We start from the raw sequence: 27,908 nt of genomic DNA, 5'->3' as shown, positions 1-27,908 counted from the left end.
GTTAACTGTTTTTCAGACGTTTTTTCTGAGACATGAGTTTACTGCATGCTGGTTTTGTCTCCCTGCTGTCAAAGCTCTGTCATTCCCCCTACGTTTTACCTCAATAAAACTCCGTACAAGTGAGATACAGTGTATAGCGGAAGCGTGTCGGGAGCTTTTCAAAATAAAAGCAGTAGGTACATACAAACAGAGTTCTTCTATAGAAATGCTAAAGTGGACTTTTACTTTGAAAAGCACAAACCGGAAGTGCTTTGAGACGTGCTGCATCTCTGAGGTGCAGCTGTAAGTCTGCAACAGCAGTTACTGCATAGGGACGGCGAGCTCTGCAGAACTGTGACGTCACAGCGCATGGCGGCCTCCTGGTGAATTTATAAACTCAAATTACTCAAAATGCAGATATCCAGTGAGTTTTTTAGTTAAATAGGTATATGAGACATACAAATATCTATTCAACAAGATGAACTTGTCTGATCATGCAGGGTTCCTTTTAAAGGGTCAGTGTTAAACAAGGTTTGGCAAGGTGAAAAAAAAAAAAAAATTCTCAAAAACTAATTTTTGTATTTTGGTTGGTTTCAGGTACTTTAAGATACAGTTTTTACATGTTTTATCAACAGGTTTGACTAAAAGGAGCTGAAAATGTCAAATGGTGTAACCATAACATAATTGCAATTATTTCATATTTCATAAACTTATGGTGTATTCAAAGGTACTCATGTAAACAAGTAACTCACCCTCAAATATCACATGAAAATAGATTTTATCCAAGAACCTTTTAATTCAGATTTAATGCATTTTGGTAATACTGATCTGGGGTAACATGCCTAAAAACATTTCCATTTTCTAAATAACTGGTGGCAAATTTTGCAAAAAAGGTTTAAAATCAGTTGATCCCCTTGAGATAGGATAGTCCTTTCCATGCCATATTCATTTTTCTGTATATTTTAATATTTCAATGAAAAACAGTTGTTGCACCACCTGCCCATGTTGTTCTTATATGGTTAAAGGCCATGTTTGTTTAAGAATTTGATACTGACATCACACAGAATATTCAAAAAGATCACCTTAACTGATTTTATAAATTTGTTCACTCATTTACTTAATTATTGACAAACTCATAGTTGGACTGAAGTCCCATCTTCTGGTGTGATCAGTGAACAATTAAAACATTTAGCAACAACGGCTTGTAGATTTCCATGACCACGGATGAGGATTGAAATTAAAGATAGAACTTCACTGGAAACTGATGCTGAACGTAACATACTTCACAAAAATAAAAATACTAATAGAAAAAAAAGTTTTGTGACTTTAGTGGCGAAAAAGTAGATGCATATTTAAAATGAATCATAGTCGTCTGTGTTAAAACAAAGCCAAACATTCCTGAAAGTGACATTAAACTGGCTTTTAGGCTCAGTCAGAAATCTTCATAGAGCAATGCAATGCTGTTTAACCAATGTTACTCTATCAATGTTAGGAACTAGAGTAACTCACTGTCAGGAGAATTATGGATAAACTGACAAACACAATGAGGGAAAAAAAAATCTGGATTGGCACTAATGCTGCACATACCTGTAACTTAAGTTTGGCCAGCCTGTATCCAGCTATTCTTCTTCTTCTTATTGTTTTGTTTTTGTTTGTTTTTTATTACAGTGAGGAAAATTCTCACCTACAGTAAATAAGTATCTGTCTTCTCCAGGTATTGGTTACAGGATAACAATTAGAGCCTGTGAGTGGCTGCTGGCTAAATAAATCTACTTTTACACAACATTTAGTGATAATGAGTGACACAGACCACAAATATGAATAGAAACCTGTTAAGAAATAAAGGAACTACTCCTAAAGATAGAGGTAGAAGATGTAAAAGCACAATCACCAATAATGTACACAAGAGTCCACATATTTGGATACGAATCACGCACAGTCCTTAGAAGTCCATTCATAGTCATAAGAGAGGACAGCTGAGGTTTGACTGAGATATTTCCCCCTCTCAAAAACTTACACCTATAATAATTCAAACGTAATCTGAAGACATTATATAGAATGTGTGAAGTAAACAACAGTAGATTGTTTTAAATCTGATTAAATTAGCTTCTCTATTTAAAGTATAATAAAAACCTTTTAAAACACGCCTTCAGCTCGCTGTGCTCTGAGCAGTCTCAGACACTGGAGAGGTATGAAGACGGCAGGGAGACCCTCCTCTGATGAATTACAGCTCAGATTTGGTCTCCACCATGTTTCTTCACAACCAGTTCAGGTGAGACTGTGGCTTATGTTGTACCCTTAAAAAGGGAATATTAGCAGCGAGTAAAGAACCAGGAAAAACGCGTGTGACCGCCTTCTTCACTCGTGTGTATTGAGTGAAGAAACAGAGCGCAAACTCTCCTCACTGCAGCCCCTAGGCTGAAGCAATCGATCACGGAAAAGTCAACCCTTATAAACAAAGATCTGAATGAGCTTTTACTGTCCTTTGCTTGTTAGCATTAACAAAACAAACTCTAGACAAATACTAGTGCATATAAACAACTAAAAATCAAAGTATTTCTGCTGAAAAAGGGCAAAACTATGATAAATGCAGCACTGGAGAAAGGGATAAATGATTAGTTATGCCTGGCATATGCAACCTCTCACACTCTGATGGGATAGGTAAGACTGCTGGCACAGCTTGCTCTCTTCTGTTAACATCATGATGACAGAAACCTGGGAGGAAGTGATAAAATATTTTTGTTAAATCATACAGATTTTACTTTATCAATCAGGGGTAATGATCCTGGCTGCACAGAATTACATATACATTATTTAATCACCAGGGGCCTCATTTATTAAACATTGCGTAGGATCTAGGAATGTTAATGCATATAAATTAGCCTGCTGATCAACGGCATTTTACACATGGCAGAGATGACAAGGAAAAGGAATGTTGGCCTGTTCACCCACAGTGTAAGGAAACCCACTGTGTTTATAATGCCATCCAAAACGGCTGGCATTATTGTGTTGAGGGATGGCTGCGATATCCCAGACCTAAGGACAGAATTTAGCTGTATTATATCATACCCAAAAGCCGCTTTAGACATAAAATGTACAATTATATATTGTTAATGATATCAAACACATACCTGTCGGCTAATTGCTGCTGGAGGGAGCCTGTTGCCAGAAACCCAGAGTGGTCAGCACCTGTATGTGGGTCATTCCAGCATTGCGGGTACATTTTGAGTACAGAAAGAAATTGAAAAGATGTATTGATTTTTTTCAGATTTTTTTGTTATTCTCATAGAACACACTTTCAACTGAACATTTTCTGTATTTAAGCTTAAACCTGCAAGATTTGAAATATTCAATGCCAAAATCACTGTAGTAACAGAAAAATCTGTCAACTCTGTTGGGGACAAATTGGGTCATATATATATATATATATATATATATATATATATATATATATATATATATGTATATAATAAACAAATGTAATATAATTTAAGATACAATCTTTCCTGAGAGAATTATTGTCTCTACATCCAATAGTCCAACTTGAAGTCTAGTAAGAATTCAACTTTTTGTTTTGGAGTATTATTAACACATTTAAATAAGAAGTTGCCAAGATGGAGCCCATTTTCATGGTTTTAAAAATGAATGATGGAATGCTTTGAAATTTCTTGTACAGTGAGTATATGAGTTAAGACACAAATTCTAATCACTTTTGCAACAACAAAACATTTAATGATCAGTTTAAAAGCAAAACAGTTGATAAACAGAGTTGACATTGATGGTAACAGAGTTGACTTTAATAACACAGTTGACCAGACTGTTCGAAGACCAAGGAAAACAACATTTTCTGCCTGACTATGAATCTTTTAAAACAAATTTTAAATGTAAAAACAAGCATTTAATCCAAACAAATATTTCTGAATAACAAATATTTCATTCATTTGGATAATAACCGCATATTCCATGTTTTACGGCTCTGACAAGTAAAAGGACTTTAAAAATGTTTTTAACAGTTTGGCATCCAAGACAATCAATATCTCCAGTACATGCAGTTAAAAACCACCATCCTTGCCAAACATAAAAACATTCTCAATATTCATCCAAATCCCACCCAATTAGAAGGTTTTCTCCAGATAACTGGTTATAAAAGACTACTTTCTAGAAAATACAACTTCCTCAGTACCTCAGACACCTCAATTTCTCTGCCCTCCTCTAAACGGGAACAAGACTTAATCCATCTGCACTAATCCCAATTTCTGGTCACAAATCTGTAAAAATATCTTTATACATTTCAAAAACACCAATTTACAACTTATTCAATACAAGGTCATTCATAGAACACACTACACTGGGGAGAAGTTACACAAGATGGGGTTCACTGATCCTGACAAATGTACACACTGCTCTCAGAACACAACAGACACTTACATTCCCACTCCAGTTAAGGAATTTTGGGTCAAAATCACAGAGCGCTTATCACTTTTCCTGGGCTGCCGTATCCCTTTATCCCCCCAACTTTGCCTCCTAGGTGACACCTCCACACTCCAACTCATCAGATACTCTCCTTGAATACTCCATACAGCCCTGACTGTCACCAAGGAAACAATCCTCCAAAACTGGAAATCAAAAATACATCTCTGTGTCAAACAATGGAAAAACCTTCTAATAGAACATATATACATAGAAAAAATTATCCCCCACAAACCAGCCGGCTTCAACAATACCTGGTCTTCATTCATCAGTAGACTAATTTCTACAGTCACTTGAACTCCAATTCACTTCCATAGATTACTCACCTAGTTCATCCAAACAACACTCTCATTCAATGAATACAATCACCTGAACATACAAAATACACTTTAATAAATCCCTCAACACACACACACACACACACACACACACCCAACCACTCCTCTTTTGCTAAAATAGCTTACCTATTAATATTTGGATTCTTATTTCTCTGACCCTCACAAATTTCCTTCGTACTGATTTCATTTTTTTAAATTTATTTTTTCCCGACTCTTGCAATTATTAATGTTTAACCCATCTGTTTTTGCATTCATTTATGTATTATTTGTTTGTTTGCTATCTGTAAAAACATATTTGATTTGATTCTCATTTGTTCATATTCTCTTTATTTTCTTATTCAATTTCCTAAATTTTATTTTGTTTGTTTATTTATTTATCTATTTTTTTCAATACCTTGGTTTAGGGATAATCAATATTATATCGTCATTATATAATTACTTTTTTTATCATTTACATCATTATCAGATCATTTATAGTTATTATGCAACTATTATATCATTGATTGTCATCCAATTTATATTACAGTATTACTATACTATCCTATCATTGTTATAATTATTATATCATGTATATTATATTTATATTATCTGTTATTTATTTTTTCCTTTCATTTTACTTTTTATTCTAATCTATTTGCTTTTTCCTTTTTTGTTTTTTTTTTCATTTTTAATGGCATATCACTATAAAAAAGGTTTTTAACTGATGAAATTGAAACTTTTAAAACAATTTTTAGATGACTGTTGAACTGAATCCTTGAAAACATTCTTAAAATGTAAAAACAACAATATCATCAGAAAAAGACATCTGATATACAGGTCTGTCTGTCTATACACAGTTTTAACAAATGTATTAGACCACCTGTCATATTTGTCTCAGAGACCATCCAGCATCATGAAGTGCTTAAATGCGGACTCTTTCATTTTCAGTCAGTTCTCCATGTTTTTACCATTTTGAACAGGAATGAGGAATTTCAAACTGAATTCACCCAAATTTGAGCCGGCTCACTGGGCTTCTCTGAAAAGTCAGAAATGAATCAAGCATAACATTCAACCACTAAAACTCATTGTTCTGTTCAGGAATGCAAGTAAATAACTATAATTTGACATATTTATCAAGAAATAACAATGTGCTTTACTATTTTTTCTTTTTTCTTGTAAATCAGTAAATTTGAAAATTCATGGATAACAATAATAATTATATTTTAGCATTAAAAATATCATTTAGGTTAAAGAGCTTCTACATATTGGTGTATTAACCATTGCAGAAACATCAAAATGATTTTGTTAATTACCAATGCTGTTAATTTAGGGCAGCTGTGGCATAAACCTTACTCTGGTTGGGGTTAGGGTGGTCTAATAAATTTGTTAAGCACTGTTGATACACATAAATACATCTAACAATACCTAAAACACATCTAAACACACATTGCATGATGGGAAAACTCTGCAACCCAGATTTGAGATTTTGTGTAGTGCTTGGATCAACCGACACTCTACAGAGTTGAACTAACACTGAGAACACTAACACTGTCAACTGACTGCAACTCTGAAGACCATTTCACTAAGAATGGAGTTAAATTAACACTTAGGGGCTTAAAATTAACTCTGAAATGTTTAACACTGAGATTTCAACACTCCAGGTTTTGCTGTGTAGTATAATTTTTTATCAAGCATTGTGTGTTTAACTACATCAGGCTTGAGGATGTAAGGACCCACCGTAATACCGGTGTCACATGACCTTTAAATGTCCTTTAAGAGACCTTGCATAGCTTTTTTCTTGGCTTAAACTAATAAAGTCCCTGATTGAAACACTGTTCATTCTGATGTGCTCATGTGATTGGCTGGATAATTTAAAAGTAGAAAAATGAAATAGGTGTCAAAAAAGTGTCAACTTGTGAAAGCAGCGGTGAAAAGGGTTCAAAAGAGGCAACGATGGGACTAAAATGGCAAAAATAAAACCTTATAGAAATGCAACAAGAGGAGGACACTAGGGGGCGCGATGGACGGGTGAGATGCACCTGAGGCAGCTCTCGTGAATTTCGACTTAAATCTTCTATTTTCATCAAAACACGGGGGTTTTTTGATATTCATCCTTAAAGTTCCAAACAGTATACGCTCGGGGCATCAACTTCTCTACAAATTTAAAATGCCGCACTCAAGGCGGGGAAAGAGCAGGACGAGGGGTGACTCTGTGGATGAAGGCCCAGGTGGAGCCTCGACCTTGCCTGAGGAGGAGGAAGACGAGACAAGTGAATATGACCCCAACGAGAGCGTGGTGTTAGCGGCTATAGCTTCTTTACGCTCTGAGCTACATACTATAAAAACTGATATTTGTGACAAGATAGATGAAAGGATTGCGGACGTTTCGGTTACTCTGAGAGCTGAAATTGCCGCTTTACGTACAGAAACTGATGCTAACATTGCTAAGCTACAAACCCAAACCGGGTTGCAAGCGGAAACACTGAATGGACTGGAACAATCAGCCTCACGCACAACGGACATTATGGCGGAGTTGGAAACGCAAGTTAAACGCCTCACGAACAAAGTCAACCAACTGAACGATAAATGTCTGGATCTAGAGGGGCGCTCTAAGAGACAAAATCTGAGGATCGCGGGTGTGAAGGAGGGGATGGAGCATGGACAACCCGCCAGGGATTTTGCTGCGGGTCTACTCAAGGAGGTGCTGGAACTAGAGGAAAAACCAGTGCTGGACCGAGCCCACAGAGCGATCAGGAAACGCCAAGGAGATGACGAGCCACCGCGGCACATGATTCTAAAGATTCATCATGGGCACATCTTTGATGATATTCTTCGCAAGATTTCTAACAAGAAGGAGCTAAAGTACCGAGGACAGCGGATCCAGATGTTTAGAGATCTCCCCTATGATGTTGCCAGCGCGTGCGGCTTTCACTCCAGTCAGGAAGCTTCTCGGGACAAGCCCGGGGTCAGGTTTGGAAATTGCATATCCAGCAAAGTTAAGAGTGACCCACAATGGTATGGAGCTTATGTTTACAGATCCAAAGAAGGCCTTGGCTTATGCTGAGAAACATTTCGGACCGGGGTGATCAGAGCTGGACGGTAATGCACGCACTACATATAATAGTTATCCACACCCCACACCTAAGTCATTTTGGTGAAAGACACATACTACGGTTTAAGATGGACTCCGGTTGTTACTGAAGTAGTGGGTTCACAACTGCAGCACATTTCTGTTACTGTGCTGTCACTGTGCTACTAGCAAGACTCCTAATTTCAGTTTTTCCCCAATAAGTTTAACTTATCAGTATTATTAGTATTATTTTACTTCATAAAACCCCATAAGGGCAATGCAGCCGGTGTCCTGTTTTGTTGATTACATTTCAATTCTGTAGAGCTGCTTTTTGTGTTTTGTAACTGTGAATTGACACCTAGACTGTCTGGAGATAAATAAGGAGGTGATCTTTATTTGATATTATTATTATTATTTTATCCTGTTTGACATTTTAGTTTATATAGTCCTCCAGGAGTGAGATTGTGTTGTACTCTAGGAGTAACACACAATGCAGTGGTTTTCTGGGTTAGTTGTTCAGAATAGGGGGGCTGGGGGGGGGGGGGAGGAGTGTTACCTGACAGACAAGTGTGTGATGTACCAATATGACACCGGATGATTCAAGTACATCAAAGGGGAATATGGGTGAGGTGATATTCTGTTCCTGGAATGTTAAAGGGGTAAATGAACCTGTTAAAAGGGGCAAGGTGCTGGCACATTTAAAGTCTTTGAAAGCAGGGATTATATTTATGCAGGAAACCCATTTAAAGAGAGACTCACATCTGAGACTCAGATGTAAATGGATTAGCCAAGTTTATCACTCATCTTTCCCTTTTAAAACTAGAGGTGTAGCGATCATTATTAAGAAAGGAGTTCCCTTTAGACATCAACTTACTGTTGCTGATAAGGAGGGGCGATATGTTTTGGTGGTAGGAGAGTTGCATTCTAAACCCATAACACTGTTAAATATTTATGGGCCTAATCAGGATGATCCTGAATTCTATAGGAAGGTGTTTGGGCTAATTCCGGATGTGGCCACTACTAATTTGATTATTGGGGCGATTTTAACTGTGTTCTAGATTACCATCTGGACAAATCATCTGTGCATTCAATGACCCCCTCCAATGCAAGTCAATTTCTGAATTCGTACATTGGGAATATGAATCTATGTGATGTATGGAGGATTTTCAATCCAACAGGCAGGGACTATTCTTTTCATTCACCCGTCCATAATAGTTATACCAGAATAGACTATTTTCTTGTAGATGGAAAACTGTTGCCGTACTCTGGAAATGCCAGATATCATAATATCATTATCTCTGATCATTCTCCGTTACATTCTCTTTAAATTTATGTGATATACCCTAATCAGAGAAGTTGGAGGTTTAATCCACAACTTTTAACTGATGCTGGATTCTGTGACTATATTGAAAGACATATAAATTTATTTTATGAAACGAATGAAAAACCTGAGACTACACCGTCAGTATTGTGGGAGACTCTGAAAGTTTATTTAAGAGGGTGTATTATCTCATTCCAAGCATCAAAACGGAAACATGCCAAGGCAGAACAGTTGGATTTAGAAGCCCAGATACACAGACTTGACGCAGAAAATGCACAGTGCCCTTCTTTAGCCAAATTTAATAAGATTTTAACCCTTAAATACAAACTAAATAAGATACTCTCTGCAAAAATTAGTAAAGCCTTTGTTTTTGCAAAGCAGAAATATTTTGAATTCGGAGATAAACCGAATAAACTGCTAGCAAGACAGTTACGCAATTTAGAGAATGAACGTACAATTCATAGAATAAAATCAGACACAGGAGAATTGCTAACCTCCCATTTAAAAATTAATGAAAGATTTCAGCAGTTCTATGAGAGATTATACTCCTCCCAAGTGAGGGCAACACCAGAGGTTATGCAGGAATTTCTAGAGGAATGTAAACTCCCAACGTTAAATCAAACAGATCGTGACTACTTAGGCTCTGAATTGACTTGTGGGGAAATAACAGAAACAATAAAATCACTAAAAAATGGCAAGAGCCCAGGGCCGGATGGCTTTAGTAATGAATTTTATAAGAAGTTTAACAAATTATTAGTACCTTATTTAAACAGGATGTATGGGCATGCGTTTGTAGGTGGAGAGCTTCCCCAGACGCTAAGTGAGGCAACTATAATTCTAATTCCAAAAAAAGGAAAGGACCTAGAAGAAGTCGGGTCCTATAGACCTGTATCTTTGCTTAATACAGATCAAAAGATCCTTACAAAGACTTTGGCTAAAAGACTTAGTACTATGATAGGAAAGCTGGTGCATCCAGACCAGACAGGATTTATTCCTCAAAGACATTCATATTTTAACTTACGACGACTATTTAATGTTATATATTCCACACGCTTTCCTGAAAAAGACCTTGCAGTGCTATCTCTAGATGCTGAAAAGGCCTTTGACCAGGTTGAATGGCCATATTTATTTGCAGTTCTTCATAAATTTCAACTTGGCAATAATTTCATTTCATGGATAAGATTATTATATAAAAATCCCTTGGCTAAAATACTGACCAACCAGACTTGTTCTCCTAATTTTAAATTGTTTAGAGGGACAAGACAAGGCTGTGCTTTAAGCCCTCTACTCTTTGCGCTAGCAATAGAACCTCTTGCTGAAAGAATCCGATTACATCCTGAAATCCATGGATATAACACAAAATACACGGTTAATAAAATATGTTTGTATGCTGATGATATCCTCCTTTTCATATCTCAACCAAAAATTTCAGTTACTTCAATTTTGTCTGTGATTAATCAGTTTGGATCATTTTCTGGGTATAGAGTGAATTGGGCTAAGAGCGAGCTCATGCCAATTCATCTTATGGATTCTGAGTGGCTCCAACAGGTTCCCTTTAGGATAACAGAAGAGAGGATTACATATTTGGGAATAGTTGTTACAAAAAATTGTAATTCATTATTTAAGGCCAACTTCGATCCCCTAATAGGAAAGCTTCATAATAATATTCAATTCTGGAGGACACTCCCTATCTCTCTTATAGGAAGAACAAATGCTATTAAGATGATTTTCCTCCCACAGTTGCTGTATCTCTTCCAGAATATTCCTGTATTTATATCTAAAGCATTCTTCAAACGTTTAGATTCTATTGTTCTCGACTTTGTGTGGGGATATAAATTGCACAGAATTGGCAAAGCACACCTTTGTAAACCTAAGACTCAGGGAGGGCTGGCTTTGCCCAATTTTTGTATTATTATTGGGCTGCCAATGTTTCCATTGCATACTGGTTAGATGATACAGCAGTGCTACCCAGTGGGTTAGAGATGGAAAGGGAGGATTGTTTACCTTTCACCATCGGTGCAATTATCCTGTCACCTATATCAATAAGTAAACATAGTTACCATAGCAATCCAGTTATTCATAATACCATACGTATATGGAAACAAATTACTAAATATTTCAAGCTGAGGGCCATGTCCTTCTTACTCCCTATAGTAGCTAATCCCTCTTTTGCTCCTTCCAACTTGGATGGTGCATTTCTTGGATGGAGAGACTTGGGAATATGTAAGGTTGGAGATTTGTACGTGGAGGGGGTCTTTGCATCATTTCAACAGTTAAAGCACAGATATGCCCTACTGCACCAAGACTTTTTTAAATATCTGCAGGTTAGGAGCTACGTGAGAGCATATTTACCGGGCTTCGAAAATGCAGGGCCAGACAAATTGGATAACTGTTTAAAAAGTCTGGCTGGGTCTGAGAATATAATATCCGGCCTGTATTGTACATTTCAGGATATAGCCCCCAAAAACACAGACACCCTTAAGGCAGTATGGGAGGCAGAACTGGGTAAACAGCTATCGGAGGATACCTGGAACAAAAGCCTGAAATACGTGCATGCATGCTCTATAAATGCTCGTCATTGTCTAATACAATTCAAAATTTTGCACAGACTGCACTACTCAAAGTCGAAGCTACACAAAATATTTCCTGACATTTCACCTGGCTGTGATAAATGCAACTTAACGGAAGCGACTTTGACACACAGTTATGCCCTGTGCCCAAGGCTGCAGAATTTTTGGATTGGAATCTTTAAATTTTTTTCAAAGATTTTTGGGGTGGAGATTAAACCTGATCCACTATTGATTATTATGGGAGTAGCAGAAGAACTAAAAGGCTTACAGGTAGTTCAACAGAATCTTCTGTCATATGGGCTTATCACTGCCAAGAAACTTATTCTTTTATTTTGGAAGAAGAAAGAAGTGCCTACTATCAAATTGTGGTTGACTGAATTGACGGACACACTTCATTTAGAAAGAATTAGATTCATTCTCAAAGACAAATTGGATAAATTTGAGAAGATTTGGCACCCATTGGTCTCCTTTTTGCAGAGTTGAATAATCCACTTGGCTTTGCAGATATAGGTTCAGGTGACACTCCAGGGGTGGGTTGAGGTTGGGGTTGGGATGAGAACAGTTTGTTATTGTTCTGTTGTTCACTTTGTACATAGATAAGAAGACTTTATGTATATGTATGTGGGTATGTATGTGTATATGTATGTATGTATGTATGCATTTGTGTATATATGTGTGTACGTATGTATGTATGTGTATATATATATATGATTTTGTTTTTGTTTTTTGTTTTTTGTTTTCTGCCTACTACTAAGGATGAAAGGACTTATTCATTTCATTAATTATGCCAGGCCTGGATAATTTTTTTTTTTTGTATGTAAAGGAAAAAGCAAAATGCTTTTGTGGATGCTATATGAAGATTCGATTTCTTTAATAAAAATATTTCAAACAAAAAGAAATGCAACAAGAGAAAAAAATTGTGAAAAGTAGTTAAAAGTGACATAAATGGGTTGAAGAGGCAAACATTGGTATAAAAACGCCAGATAAACTTGTAAAAACAGGTCAAAAACTGGCAAAATGAGTTCAAAGTCAGAACAAAAGGCTAAAAGATGTAGTTGCAGAGTTTTTAAAAAGGCAAAAAATGGGCAAAAATGGCAAAAATGGGTTACAGAAATACAAAAAGGGTGCCAAAATGGGTTGAAAATGGTGAAAAGCTGTTACAAAGTGACACAAAGGGTTTAAAGAGGAAAAAAGTTGCAAAAATTGGCTAGATTAAGTTGGAAAATGGTGTTCAAAAGTGAATTAAAAGTGGAAAAAACTAAAAACTGAATAAACAGAAAAACTGAGTTTCTCTATTAGATAATCAATATCTTGTAATATTTTGAGTTCTTTTACTTATCAGGGATTGCAGAGTGGTTTTTGACAATGAAAACATAGAAACGTTCAACAAGGAGGATTAGCATATTAGTTTGTATAAACCAGTTATGTCTGGCAACAGGCGACTGGGACAGCAAATTAAATCACTGTTTAAAGCTTTCTTTAGACCTTTATTTTTATATATTTGCTTTATATTAGTTCAAATCAGAATCAGTGGTTTTATTGAAGTAAGAAAACACTGCTGTACTGGTTTAAAATGGCAAAGATGGTGTTTTACCAGGTTATTTTGCTAGATAGCAACAAGAAAATACAACCACTTGTATTCAAATGATCTATAAACATTGTTTTGCTTAGTTAGGAGTCTACATGCATTAAGACAGTGATCATCAACTGGCGCCTCGAGGGCCACATCAGGCCCCCCACAGCTTTTTATCTAAATCCAGAAATGTGAGGAGAGAAAATATGTTCTGCTATTTACTTTTTTTAAACAACCACATCTATAGTAAAAGTCCAAAACCAATGAAGATTGAACCTGTTTTCTCAGGTATGACTCCATGTTTGATATGTTTACATAAATCCAGGTATCAGCCATTATGTTAGATTAATGAAGAACACTTCTCTTGATTAAAGCTGCCATTTTCTGCATCAACTTTTTTTTCCTGATTTTTTTTTTCCTTGACTTTTTTCTTCAGTTCTTCTTCAATTTTTTTCAACATTTCTTCTGTCAATTATTTTAATGTTTTTGCTAAGTTTTTTGTCTTTTTTGTCAGTTTTTCTTTTCTTTATTATTATTATTATTGTTTTTTTTTTTCCAGAGTGTAATATCCATGCAGAAGAGTCAGCCCCTAAGACAGGGGTCATCATGAACCTTTGCACAAGGGCCAGATTTAGACTGGACAGAAACTCCGGGGGCCAGACTTTCAAATACACAAAAATTAAATAAATACTTTGGTCTGGTTAACATATTATTGTAGTAGTGTTTGTATCTTCTTTCAAAACGCAGGACATTTTAGGCATTACCAGTGAGATCTTTCCCTGTTATCTATCATGTCGCAGGCCACAAGGAGACAGGCCTGACAACAGAGTTGGCTGGAGCCCTGAAAATCCCAGAAAATGGGCCCTCCACAATTGTGATTTAGCACCACTATTAACTCATTTTAACTCCTTTTTGCCTCTTTAACCCAATTTTTGCCCATCTTTAACCCATTTAAATCACTTTTCCTGCATGTTTTATCACCTTTGTGCCACTCTTATCCATTCTTGCCACTTATTAACCTCTTATCACTACATTTTTTTAACAATAGTTGCAACTTCTCACCCACTCTTTAACCCCCTTTTGCAACTTTCCTGCCAGTCATTTCCCTTGTGTGCCACTCTTGAACACATTTTCATTGATTTGCCAGGTTATATTTGCTGTATTTTTGCCACTTTTAACCCATTTTTGATACTTTTTGCCCCTTTTTGCTTTCGTAACCCACTTTTTGCCATTCTTTAACCCATTTAAACCACTTTTCCCACATGTTTTATCCCCTTTGTGCCACTCTTTTATCTATTTTCGCCCATTTTTTTTCTATTTTTTACCATTTTTTTTTACCCATTTTCATTACTTTTTGAACTTTTTTGTAATTTCTAACCAATTCATGATACTTTTTGTCCCTTTTTCCCTCTTAAACCAATTTTCGCCCCATTTTAACCTCTTTTCACCACTTTATCCTGTCACTTTTGCAGCACTTCTGCCAACCTTAGCCTTATTTTTAAATATCTACTGATTATGTAAAACAGAACAAATGTTAAGTCATTTTTAAACTATTTCAACATTCATTGTTTGTGAGGTGTATTTAACAGCTGCAGACATTTAAAGACAGAGGATACTCTTAAAACCACAACATCGTCTTTTCCTCCTTTTCTGAAATTAATGATCTTTTGGGGGCCAGAAAGGAGGCATTGGGGGGCCTGATATGGCCCCTGAGCCGCCAGTTGATGGTCAGTGCCCTAGGATCTGTTCCTGCAAAGATTTTCCACCAATCAAAACACAGCATTTTAGCATCAAACGTAGGGATGAGCATCAAAACAGCACCAAAATGTGGCAAAAATATCTCAATCGCCCCCTTGTGGCAGGTTGCAGTATAGGTGATCTCAAAGCTAAGGGCTAATTTTACAAGAAAATATTTTGACAATAATTTATTCAGAGCAAAATGTTCATATTCGTTCCTCTGAAAGTCCGGCCCCAAAGTGTCTGCTGAGAATAAAGCTGGCCCTTGTACAGATGAAGTTGATGAGCCCTGCATTAAGAGGCTGGGGAGCACTGATTTGGAATATACCCGTATATCAATACTGTATTTCTTCTATTTCCATATTTTCTTAGATTTTTTCTCAGATTTGATTTAATCAGATGTTACACATTTACCTGCTCTTCAGTCCCATCTTCTATCTTTCACAGTGATTGGTTGTAATGTGGAGAATATTAAAGGAAAGCCTTTATTTTTAATAGTTCCTCTGTTCTGCTAAATGTGTGTTCACATGTTCACCACTAGATGTCGCTCCTGCAGCATTGAGCTGAAGTGAAACAGCACAGCTCTTAATTCTCTCCTAAGCAGCAGTGTTTGTCATGTCCCAGCAGTGTAGACACAAATTGGCACAAACTATTTATGGTTTATCTTCAAAATAAGTAAAGTATTCTGAAGTATCATCATTTTGTCGATGTGTCATATTTTGATGAATGCCTGCTCGTTTTCAGTGCAGCCAATCCGCACATGAGACATTTACAAGTGTTTCTTTTTCCTCAGTAGCACATTTGGAGTAGATGGAGCGAGGATGGAGTGGCTCGAGTGTGAGAAGGCAGCAGCTCATTAGCAGTGTGGGCCCAGCAGAGCAGCTTTCTCTCTCCCAGGAGAGCAGCTCAGACTTCTGGGAAAGTCACCAACTCACCAACAGCTGCAGCTCCACATGAACCTGATGAAAAGTCACCCTCACTCTTTTCCCTCCGTCTCTTAAACTTCATTTTAGTCCGTGTGTCCCGGCAGCGGATCTCCATCCGTCTGCGCTCTCTCTGGGTTTAAGTGAATGAAAGGAGGCAGATCAAGAGATCTCTGTCCAACATGGAGGGTGGATGTTTATGAGGGCATAAATGAGTCTGGCTTCTGCCTCTCTGTGAACTTTTGACCAACGCTCTGTGAAGGTTTTTGTTTTGACTATCTTTGACTGTCTGATCAGAGGCGGTTTTAGTAGTTAGGAGCAGTATGAGACCCTTCTCCATTTAGATAAAAAATATTGATTCAATATACCCAAAAGAGGGGGCTGGAGCCTATCCCAGCGGTCATTGGGTGAGAGGCGGGGTACACCCTGGACTGATTGCCAGTTAAGCACAAGGCTGACATATAGAGACAGACAACCAGACACGCTCACACACACACCTATGGCCAATTTAGAGTCACCAATTAGCCTAACGGGCATGTTTTTGGTGATGGGTGGAAGCCACAGTACCTGGAGAGAACACGCAAACTCCACACAGAAAGGCCCTGACCGGGAGGTGAACCTGGGACCTTCTTGCCATGAGGCAGCAGCACTAACTCCTGCACCACCCTGCAGCCCTAAAAATGCATATTTATGAATGAATGGATTTACTCACTTTTATCCAGTCTTCCCAAGCTATATTAAACAATGATATGATAATAAAGTCCCCATGTCCTCATATGAGGACTTGCTGTTTTGTGGTGTTGTACATGGGCGTAGCATGGGGGGGAATGGGTACTGGTTATCCCAGCCCACAGTGAGGGTCCTAGAGAAGTCTGCAATGAAAAGAATGTTTTTTTTTTCTTAGTAACTAGTGTATTACTGAAAGGAACAAAGCAACTGAATGAATCAGTCCATGGACTGAAATTTGTATCAAATAGAGTAAAATAAAACTGGGGGACCTCTGCTCCTCCTTTAAAAATGTATAGTCCAGCGCTGTGAAAAAAGGAAGTAAATTCTATTTAACCATAGAAAAAAATATTGCTCATAAATGGGGAAATTATGGTGCAAAAATACATTATAATGCAGTTTTATTTCGTTGACTAAAACTATGACTAAAAATGTTGGTCGACAGCCTTTTTTTTCCAAACTAGACTAACACACACACAAAAAATAGATCTGTGATGACTAAAACTGACAAAAACTTAGTTTAATTTTCATCTAGATGACTAAAACTAGACTAAAATGTAATGTAGTTTTCGTCAGATATTCAAAATTTGGGATTTTTCTCCACTGTGGGTAAATCTGTCAAAACATAATGCATCTGTATGTATTCTGCCTCTCAGCTGTAGAAAGCAGGGACCCCAGGTTAGACAGGGTGCAGAGAACACACTACCATGATTTGGTACCAGATTTAGGCAAGAAAATAAATGCTTGGACTAAAAGTAAAGACTAAAATGTGAGGACTTTTTATGGCCTAAAACTAGACTAAAACTAAAAAGGGTAGAAATGACTACAATGGGACTAAAACTAAAATGCATGTCATTTAAAGACTAAAACTAAAATCTAAAATAGCTGCCAAAACTAACACTGTTATAATGCATAGATATTTATAAAAATTACGCCACATTTGTTGCTTGTCTAGCCGGTTAAGGAGGGCCCTGTGTAAAATTCTTTCAGGGGCACAAAGTACTTAGCCACCCCCCTGGTGTTGTTGATAAAACTTTTCAAGTCTGCATGCCAAATAAAATAATGAACGTTAGCAGGAATAAATAAATTTTAAACTTGTAATTAGATTTTTTGTCCTTTCTAACCAGTCTTTTGTTGAGATCGGCTGTAGCCTATTTTGGTTGGAATGACGGCCATCTTGAAAGTACACCAATAATTTTGATTTGCTCTGTGACTGCAAGCTGGCAGACAAAGTGTCCGCTAATGAAGCTAACAGGTCTGAGTTAACCAGAATGAAGAGTATTGGTGCATGGAACCCAAAATGTAATGTCCTCATATGAGGACGCAGGGTCGTAGGAGGTGAAAGATGATATGAGAAAAGATGAAGCTGATTCTGAAACATACAACCAGAGTCGTTTCAAGCTAAATTTCAGACGATGCAAATGCGTAGGGCCCCACAGGTCACTAGGGGGCCCCAAAGGTGAATGATCAGCCTCATCTGCAGAGAATGAATATTACCCGTCTTCATCTCTTACATGCTTAAAAATAAATGTAGGATAAAAGAATAAAATCAGCTGCAATGAGAAGCTGTGGATTGTGTTTTTGAGGCATAATTATGTGAAAATTGTTGAACTTCATAGTCATGCAGTGAATGGCGTCTGCCTACAGGTAGGATGGGAATGACTGACAGGTACCCATCAGTCCCATAAGTGAGAATATGGATGGCTAACAGCTTTATGGCATCAAAAAAGGTAAACTAGAGCGGTGGAAAAAGGTTCATTTAGTAAGTTTAGTGTGTATTTTATAGGCCTCCAGTTAGAAATGTGCTACTGCTTTATCAATAACACTTGTTACTTATTGAGTGGTTAATAAGAATTAGACCTACTGTTGATTATTTTGGACTATTAAGGCAGTGGATTATTGCTAACTAAACTAACCATAACATCACAAACTGAAGTGTAATGTAAACTCTGTTATATATGACTGTTAGCTCTGCCCACACTAAAACATCGGGGTTAAGACCGTCAATAATCTGATATGAGAGGTTATCATGACTGTTGCCTGTTTTTCTCATGAAGTGGAATAGACTGTGGCATGTTCATGGACCATCTAAAGGATTAGGAGTCTTCCCATCATATTTTGGCAGATTAGGGGCCCCCCAAACAGCATTTTGCAAAGGGCCCCCAAAATGCTGAAGCCTCACAGTAAGATGGTTCCTGGTTTGAAAAGCTGTCAAACGGGAACTTTCTGTGCAGAGTTTGCACGTTCTCTCGTGAAAGCCTAAGATCTCTGCAGGCTCTCTCTCACAGTCCAGTCTTGTTAGGTTCATTGGTGGCTCTAAATAGCATGAGTATTAGTGTGGCTGGTTGTTTCTACATACAACAGTGACTGAGTGATGACCTGATCAATGCAGGTTTCATGACTGAGACACATCACTGCATCTGCTGTGGAAATCTAAAGCTTTACCTTCTTGTATCATAGTTTTTCATCTTAGTGAGGGAGAATAAAAGAATGTTAGATGATTCACTTTAGAGTTGACCTAATCCCAAAACTTTATAAGAAAATGTAACACTTCACAGTTTCCAGCCCTTTTTGAAATGCAAATTAGGAGTTTGTTTACATGATTTAGCAAATCTAATGCATTTATAAATTATTCATTCTGAGTCTCTGAGCTGCAACTCGTGGCCAAAAACTGATTTACTGCAGAGCTGCATGGTTCTTCTCACTGCTGTGGCAACTGCCGCTTCTAAAGATGCAGTAACACATTAAAATGCATCTAAATGCATCAGGATGGCAGGCGTATTATATTTTATAATTGGGCACAGGGAGTTTAGGTAGCTGTCCAGTGATTCAGCGGTTAACTCTGCCACCTCACATCAAGAATCCCAGTAAATGCAAAGGTTCTCTCTTTGTCGGCCATGCCTGTTGGGATTATTGGTGACCCTAAATTGCCCATAGATGTGAGTGTGGGAGTGGTATGATTGGCTCTAACTTCCCGTGACACTGAAGGGGACAAACAGTATAAATCAGTGCTTCCCAAAGTGTGGGGGACCCCATGGGTGCTACAGGTGGGCTGCAAGAGGTCATTCAAAAATATTTGATTACATGTTCTGATTGCAATCACAGAAGAAGCAAAGCAAAGCCAGAGGTTTGAAACCATTTCACATTTTCATTGTGTTATAGTACTCGAGAACAGTCTTGGTCTTGAGACCAGTCTCAACCCATATTTAGAACGTCTTGGTTTTGTCTTGGACTAGAAAGTATTTTTACTCGGTCTTGTCTCGGACTGGCCTGACCCTGCATTTTCCATTAATACCAGTCGAGACCAGCACTGATCTGCTCTTCCTCTTCATTATTGTGATAAAAAGGAGAAGCACTCTGTAAAACAACAAATAGCTTCACCTGCAAAAACTCAGACAGTCCATCTTATTTATTCAGAAATCCCTCTGAACACTTACTTTAGGCCTCATTCACCTGACAAATCTGGATAAACAAAACTTATTTTCAGATACTTAGAATAATTCTTGACTTTTCAGTGGATTTTAAATACAAGGATTTATTTTTACAAAAAGTTAGTTGAACAAATTTGTTAAGATTTGAGATTTTTGCACTTTGAAAGAGTTGCAGACTCCTTGTTTTTATCTGTCAAATTTGATTATAAGAAAACTAAAATTAAGGACCGTTCAACCTTGTCATGTTTTTTTAAGATTGATTTTTATAGTCGTGGTCTTGTCTCGGTCTCGGTCTTGACCCCCAAAAGTCTTGGTCTTGTTTTGGTCTCAGTGCACTCTGGTCTCAGGTAAGTCTTGGTCTTGGATAGTGTGGTCTTGAGTATAACACTACTTTTATATTTTATATATTACTCTTATATTGCCTGATGTCTGGTAGTGATGGGAATCGGGAATTGGGCTCTTTTAAGTGATCCGATCATTTGGTTCGGCTCAGCAAGAAGAGTCATCTCTTTAGGCTCCCAAACGGCTCTTCATTCGGATACCAGTCCTGCTAACCAATCACATATCACACAAACAACATAACAACATAAAAATAAAAAAAGTGTTAGAATGATATCAAACGACTCAAACTGGAGCTTCTCGTTCACATAAAGAGCCGGCTCTTTGAACCGGCTTGTTCACGAACAACCCATTACTAATGTCTTGAACTGGTGTCACAGTTTAATTGGTGTTGGCTCAACTGGTGACACTTCGTGTCATGAACCCACAAACACTCTCTGTGTTATGTAAATGTCTCTAAATCCAAGTGTTGGCATTGAAATTCTCTGTTTAAGAAACAAAGATGTGAAGGTGAACACTTGTAGTCTCATGTTACCGTTGTGTGAGGGTTTATGGAGGCTATCAGAGGATTTACAGGTTTTAAATCTGAAGTCTGAGGACGGCTGGTGGATGGAGAGACAAGCAATATGGATAACCATCATACATTTTAATCTGAAATGCCAAATATCAAACATACTGCATACACGATGAATACTGATTCTCAGAGAGAGTAGTCCTGTTGCATATCTGGACTGAAGCACGGTCAAAGTAAGAAGGTGTGAGGTATCATCAACTCTGTAAAGACACTGCAGTATTACCGTATATCAGGGGTCATCAAGTACATTTGAACAAGGGCCAGATTTATTCTCCACAGAGACTCTGGGGGCCGGACTTTCAAATACATAAACATTAAAGAAATGTTTTGGTCTGATTGAAAAACTATTGTAGTAGTATTTTCATTTTCTTTCAAAATGGAGGACATTTTATGTCATTACCAGTGAGATCTGTCCCTATCTATCCCCCATTTTTGAATCTTTTTGCCCCTTTTTTCCTCTTTTACCTATTTTTGCAAGATTTTAACCCCTCTCAAACCCTTTCCTGCATGTTTTACCCACTTTAATCCACTTTTTAACCCCTTTTCATTACATTTTTTTCAACATTTAATGAAATATTTGCCACTGTTAACCCATTTTGCCACTCTTTAACCCTTTTCCACTACTTTTCCAGGCTATTTTTGCCATATATTTTTGCACTTTTAATCCATTTTTGATACCTTTTGCCACTCTTTAACCCCTTTTAGCAGCTGTCGTGCCTATTATTGCCCCTGTGTGCTGGTCTTTAACCCCTTTCCACTACTTTGCCAGGCGATTTGTGCCATATTTTTGCCATTTTTAACCCATTTTTGCCTCTTTAATCCATGTTTTGCCTTTCTTAACCCCTTTTAAACCAGTTTTCTGCAAGTTTTCCCCTCTTGATGTCACTTTTCTTCTATTTCTAACACTTTTTAGCTCCCTTCTTAGTATTTTTTTGCACTATTTTTGCCACTTTTAACCTATTTTTGATACTTTTGACTCTTTTTCCCCTTTTCACCACTTTTTCACCAATTTTTGTCCCTTTGTGCCACTCTACAACCCATTTTGCCATTTATCACCCGTTATTTTTGTAACACTTTTACCAACCTCACCCCCTTTTTTTAAAAATATCTTGTAAATGTGAGTGAAAAGTACATTTCAGTAAAAACAGATCAAATGTGAAGTCATTCTAACACTATTTTAATATTCATGGTTTGTGGGATGTATTTAACAGCTGCAGACATTTAAAGCCAACGGACACTCTTAAAACCACAACATCGTCTTTTCCTCCTTTTCTGAATCTCATGATCTTTTGGGGGCCGGACAGGAAGCTTTGGGGGGCCTGATATGGCCCCTGGCCGCCAGTTGATGATCAGTGCTGTACATGTAGAGCTAGAGCTACGTCAGTAATGTTTCATGACCAACAATCACAGTTACAAGTAAAATAGAAACAAAGTTTGGCTGCATTCAGTCAGACTGAACCATTAAGAGAATAAGCTTACACACAGTGTAAACATGCTGTAACACTTTTATGCACACAAGTTACAAAATGTAGTTATAAAAACAAACGCTGGCTACTGCTGCATCATCCATCCCAAACCTGGGGTCTGGGACCTCCTATAGACCCACTCTGGGTGCCTGATCCACAGGTGACAGGTTTATTAGAAATGCCTTTTTGGTAAAAACGAGTGTTTTTGTCGACTCTGCTGTTTAAATATGAAAATGATTACACTTGTAGATGCTTTTAACAGTTATGGATCAGTTTTTTGTGTTTCTAGGTCTCTCTGGGTCAGCTTTTCTTAGATGCTGCTCTTTGTGGTTCCATCAGTTACACTGTGAAATACTCAGGGTCAGTGATTCAGCATTTCCTGGACAAACACTGATCCATCATTACACAGGCAGTTTTCCAAAGATGGCTGGTGGACAGCAGGAGTCCACATGACAAAGTGAAAGTGCAGAAGGCTATGCTGTAGCGCCACACAGTCTGACGGTGGACGAGATGTCCTGGCTGTCCTCTGAGCGTCCTGTCATCATGAAGGGCCAGGTCTGTTTGGGCAAAAAGGGCACGTTAGCAAAGAAACACCCCAAGAACGTCATAAAACCGCTCTGAAAATCAGACCTTTAGAGCAGGGCTTTTCAAAGTGTATGAGAGTGAGCCTCCCCTAAGAAGAAATGATTCTTTCAGTGGACCCCCACCCACAAAAAGGATTCAAATTAAAAAAAAAATTAAACAGCAACATTTCAAACATTTATATCTGCTCTTTAAACATTTTTAACATGAATATATTTTAGATATTTTGGTTTGCAAATGTCCTTTAACATCTGCTTTTCCCTCTTTTTCAGTTATAATGCCATTAAATACCCCTTTTTCATATTTTTTTGGCCATTTTACAACTTTTCCTGTTTTTCCTAATTTTTTCTACTTTTATCCCATTTTTTTCCCTTTTTCACCTTTTTGCCCATTTAAGCTACCTTTCATCATTAAATATCCCTTTTCCCCATTTTTTTGCTCAATTTTGCGATGTCTTTTTGCCACTTTTTCCCAATTTTTGCCACTTTTATCCCATTTTTGCCCTTTTTCACCTTTTTGCCAATTTAAGCTACCTTTCATCATTAAATATCCCTTTTTTCCATTTTTTTTTTGCTCATTTTTGCGATGTCTTTTTGCCACTTTTTCCCATTTTTTGCTCTTTTTTTCCACATTTTTTTCCACTTTTCATCCATTGCAGATGCCCATTGCCATTTAATACTATTTGTTTCCTTTTTTCCCAATTTTCTCCCTTTCACATTTTTTTGCCTCTTTTTCCTAATTTTTGCCCTTTCTATTAACCACTTTTTCCACTTTTTGCCCATTTAAACTTCCTTTTGCCATTACTTACCAATTGTTTCCTCTTTTTTGACCATTTTTGCCACTCTTGACTGCTTTTTGCCCATTTACGTCACTTTCCACCCACTTTTTTTGTCACTTCTCACCCATTTCCACTACTTTCTGACCATTTTTCCACTTTTCCTCCCCATTTTCACCAATTTTTTCCCGGTTTTCGACCATTTTGCCACCTTTAACCTATTTTTATTGCTACTTCAACTGTTTTTTGCCACTTTCCACCTCTTAGATTGTGGCTTTTGCGAAGGTATTTTTCAGAAATGTGGCTCTTTGTTTGAGTATCACTGCTCTATAGCTTAGTTACTATGGTAACTATGAGTCTATCCATTTAGCTCCATGCACAGCAGAGGTTGGCAAAGCAAATCACCTTTATTCTGGTTCACGGTTCCGCGCTTCCCTGGAGCTCTGTGGCGCCCCCCAGTGGAGGCCCGCCCCACACTTTGAAAACCACTGCTTTAGAGGTTTGTGCTGTTTTATGTATTTGCAGGGTTCAAACTCTGATGCTTGACCTAAATAAACCGAGCTTATTTTGGGTTTGACCCTCTTACCAGATTGACTGGGTGCGCAAATCTGTTCTCGAAGCGCTCCTCCTGCAGCAGCTGCCTCAGGTGAGAGATGTAGCTCGACGCCAGTCTCAGCGTGTCCAGTTTGGAGAGCTTGGTGTCCGCGGGGACCCAGGGCAGGCTGGTTTTTAGCCTGGAAAAAGCCTTGCTCAGCACTCTCATGCGCGCCCTCTCCCTGGCGTTCGCTGCGTTTCTCTGCGTTTGGCGCGCGTCTCTCTGCTGGTGCGCTTTGGAGAGTTTGCGCTCAGGGTGCTTCTTCCTCCTCTCAGCGGCGTCACCCTCCAAATCCTCATCAGAAGATCGGCTGCAGCACGTGGTCTTGTGTTCTGTCCTCTCCAGAATGGGTCTGTGGCAGGTCTCGTAGTCCTCAGCATCACTCGCTGCAGAGCCGGTGGACATGGTGCGCCACCTGTGCGTCTGAGGCGCACTCCAGTGGCTTTTCGTCACAGCGACTAAAAATCTAAATTAAATGCGTGCTACTTGTTGGATAAAAGGCAAGCTGGACTCGAGCTGGACTAAAAAGACTTCAAACCTCCAATCCAAAACCAAAGTCTGGACAGCACAAACTTCCTGAAGCCAGGTCTTCCCTCAGATCTGAAGCATGCCTCCTTGCTTGTCTGCCTCTCTAATTTAAGTGTCCAGAGTTGGCATGTGAACAGTTTTTTCTGATTATTTCTCCTCCCCCTTTCCTCAAAGCCATCATGACCTCAGTGAGACCACAACTGTTTTCTTGTGTTTACTTTTAGAGCCTGAATTTGCTCATCTTTGGCCTGATGAAGAGAATCCAGAGAAACTCCTTTATGTCTTCATTTCAAACATGGTTCCTGTTTTTGACTCTTTTATTCTGCTTCTTGCAAATTTTTTGCCAATTTTTTTTGACTTTGTTGCCACTTTTCGCCCAATTATTTTTTATTTTGCCACTCTTTGTTGCATTTTACCCGTTTTCCCACCTTTGTGCTGATTTTTGCCCATTTTAGTCACTTTTCACTCATTTTTCTCCATGTTTTTTGCCACTTTTGGACCATTTTTGCCACCTGTAACTTATTTTGTGCCACTTCTCATCCATTTTTGCCTCTTTCTGCCCTTTTTTATTCTTTTTCTACCATTTCCTCCACTGTTCTACCAGTGTTTGACACTTTTTGCACATTATTGTCACTTCTAATTGTCACTTTTACCCATTTTTGACTCTTTGATCCTCCTTTCTCACCCATTTAAGCTGCCTTTTGCAGTTAAATTCTATTTAATCCCCATTTTCCATCTTTTCTCTGATTTTTGTCCCATTTTAGTCACTTTTCACTCATTTTTGCCACGTTTTTGCCACTTATCACCCATTTTTTTTGCCACTTTCTGCCCTTTTTTCCTCTTTTTCTTCCCATTTTTGCCACTCTCCCCCCGTGTTTGCCCCTATTTGCCCATAAATGCCACTTCTCGCCCATTTAAGCTGCCTTTTTTTTAATTAAATGCCACTTTTTGCCCATTCTCCCACCTTTTTTTATTTTTGCCCTTTTTCAGCTGCCTTTTTTCAATTTTTGCCACTTTTGGACCATTTTTGCCACCCGTAACTTACTTTGTGCAACTTCTCATCCATTTTTTGCTACCGTCTGCCCTTTTTCCCACTCTTTCTCCCCATTTTTGCCACTTTTCTCCCAGTGTTTGCCCTTGCCTTTTGCAATTAAATGCCAGTTTTTGCCCATTTTTTCAACCTTTTTTTTTTTTTTTTTTCAAATTTTGCCACCTTTTTTTCTGATTGTTGCCCAAGTTTCCCACTTTTTTCCCAGTTTTTGCCACTTTTTGACAGTTTCTTTTGCCATCTATAACTTATTTCTGGTCACTTCCCACCTATTTTTGCCACATTCTGCCCTTTTTTGCCACTTCTTGCCCATTTAAGCTGCCTTTTGCAATTGAATGCCACTTTTTGCCCATTTCCTCACCTTTTTTCTGATTGTTTCCCATTTTTCCCACTTTTTTTCCCCAGTTTTTGCCACTTTTTGACAATTTCTTTTGCCATATATAACTTATTTCTGGTCACTTCCCACCTATTTTTGCACATTCTGCCCTTTTTTGCCACTTTTTTCCCAGTGTTTGCCACTTTTTGACCACTTTTGCCACCTTTAGGTTATTTTAATTGCCATTTTTCACCTCTTAGATTATGAATCTTGCAAATGTATTTTTCAACAGTTTGGCTCTATGGTTGGGTAACACTGATCTAATCCATATAAATGTATGTAATCATTGTTAACGTCTAGAGAGAAAGACACGTGATGAAAGCTCTCAGCTTTTAAGGAGAGATCCAGCCTGATCACTCAGATAATCTTTAAAAATGTGAAAAAAGTGTCCAAATACAACATTATGGTAAAAAGATGAACTCAGTGTTGCAGTATGAATTAAAAAGCTGATTTAGAGTAAACGCTTTAAGTCTCTCAGCCTCACAGATGTGTTTAGGTGATAGAAATGTCTTGATGACCTTATCAAAAGTGCCTAATCCTCCACTGCTTTCACAGAGGGATTGGGTTTCTGCAGATGGAGCGGCCTTTCACACGCAGCCTGCGAGCATCAGCGCCAGCTGTTATTGGTTCCCATGACATCTGGAGGGTTGGCATGACAAGGGTGTGGCAGAGGCGAGGAGGCACTGACTAACTTCCCATAGACTCACACATCTTCACTATGCATTGTGGTAAGTTGTTGTTTTGTATCCTCCGGCCCTTTCTGAGTGCGTTTACAGAGATCAGACTATTTTTATGAGGGCTGAGATAAAAAAGTAAAAAGTGAGGAAAGAAAGGGAGATTGCTCTGAGCCCCTGAGCTACAAGATCACAGCCTGTGTTTGCAGAGATACTACAACGACAGAAAGCCAGAGACGTTAAAGTCAAACTAAGAAAAATACAAATCAGAACACTGTCTAAAAGACGAGCTTCAAGGTGTTTGACTTTGCTGGATAAACAGAAGCTTCTGTGGACACAGCACTGACAGGAGCCCCCCTTTGCTTTCTCAACATCTTCCCAGAAAATCCCAAGTCCCTGATAGCTATTACTCCACATAATATGTGTGAAATCAAGATTTTTATTACAAAAGCAAAACTCTGCCAAGAATTACCCAACTGCAGCTGAGATGCACACTGGAGTTTGGGTGTGAGCCATGAAGTACTGTACTTCTGAATGCTCTACTGTAATCCATGCAAATGGAGCACAGTCTTACAGCTCCTGTGAGGAGTGTTTACTATAAATCAGACTTAATACTGATGTTTTTTCTACCCTATAGCAATGGTTCTCAACCTTTTCAGCCTGCGACCCCAAAAATAAAGGTGCCAGGGACCGGGGACCCCCACTGCACCTGAGGGTGGTTGAACATCGCCATGCACATTCAAGAATAGTCATGAGGAGACAAGGCCACACGTAAGGGAGGATAGATGGGAGAGCTTTCCAAATGGCCCACTATAACTACATTAGCTTCAGCAG

At 38.2% G+C, this 27,908-nt stretch overlaps 1 protein-coding gene across 1 annotated transcript; it reads right to left on the bottom strand.

Annotated features, from left to right (window-relative positions):
* Window positions 1-22,969: 22,969 nt before the first annotated feature.
* LOC121527726 (transcription factor 21) lies at window positions 22,970-24,853 on the bottom strand. Its single transcript, XM_041814753.1, has 2 exons — window positions 24,440-24,853; window positions 22,970-23,053 (listed from the first exon to the last, which is right to left on the bottom strand). Exons 1-2 carry the CDS (start codon window positions 24,851-24,853, stop codon window positions 22,970-22,972), a joined length of 498 nt encoding a protein of 165 aa, XP_041670687.1.
* Between the last annotated feature and the right edge of the window lie 3,055 nt (window positions 24,854-27,908).

Source organism: Cheilinus undulatus, linkage group 19 (assembly GCF_018320785.1).
Source record: "Cheilinus undulatus linkage group 19, ASM1832078v1, whole genome shotgun sequence".
NCBI classification, from domain to species: Eukaryota; Metazoa; Chordata; class Actinopteri; order Labriformes; family Labridae; genus Cheilinus; species Cheilinus undulatus.
Note: the sequence above shows the minus strand (reverse complement) of the source record. Positions and strands in the feature narration are given on the sequence as shown.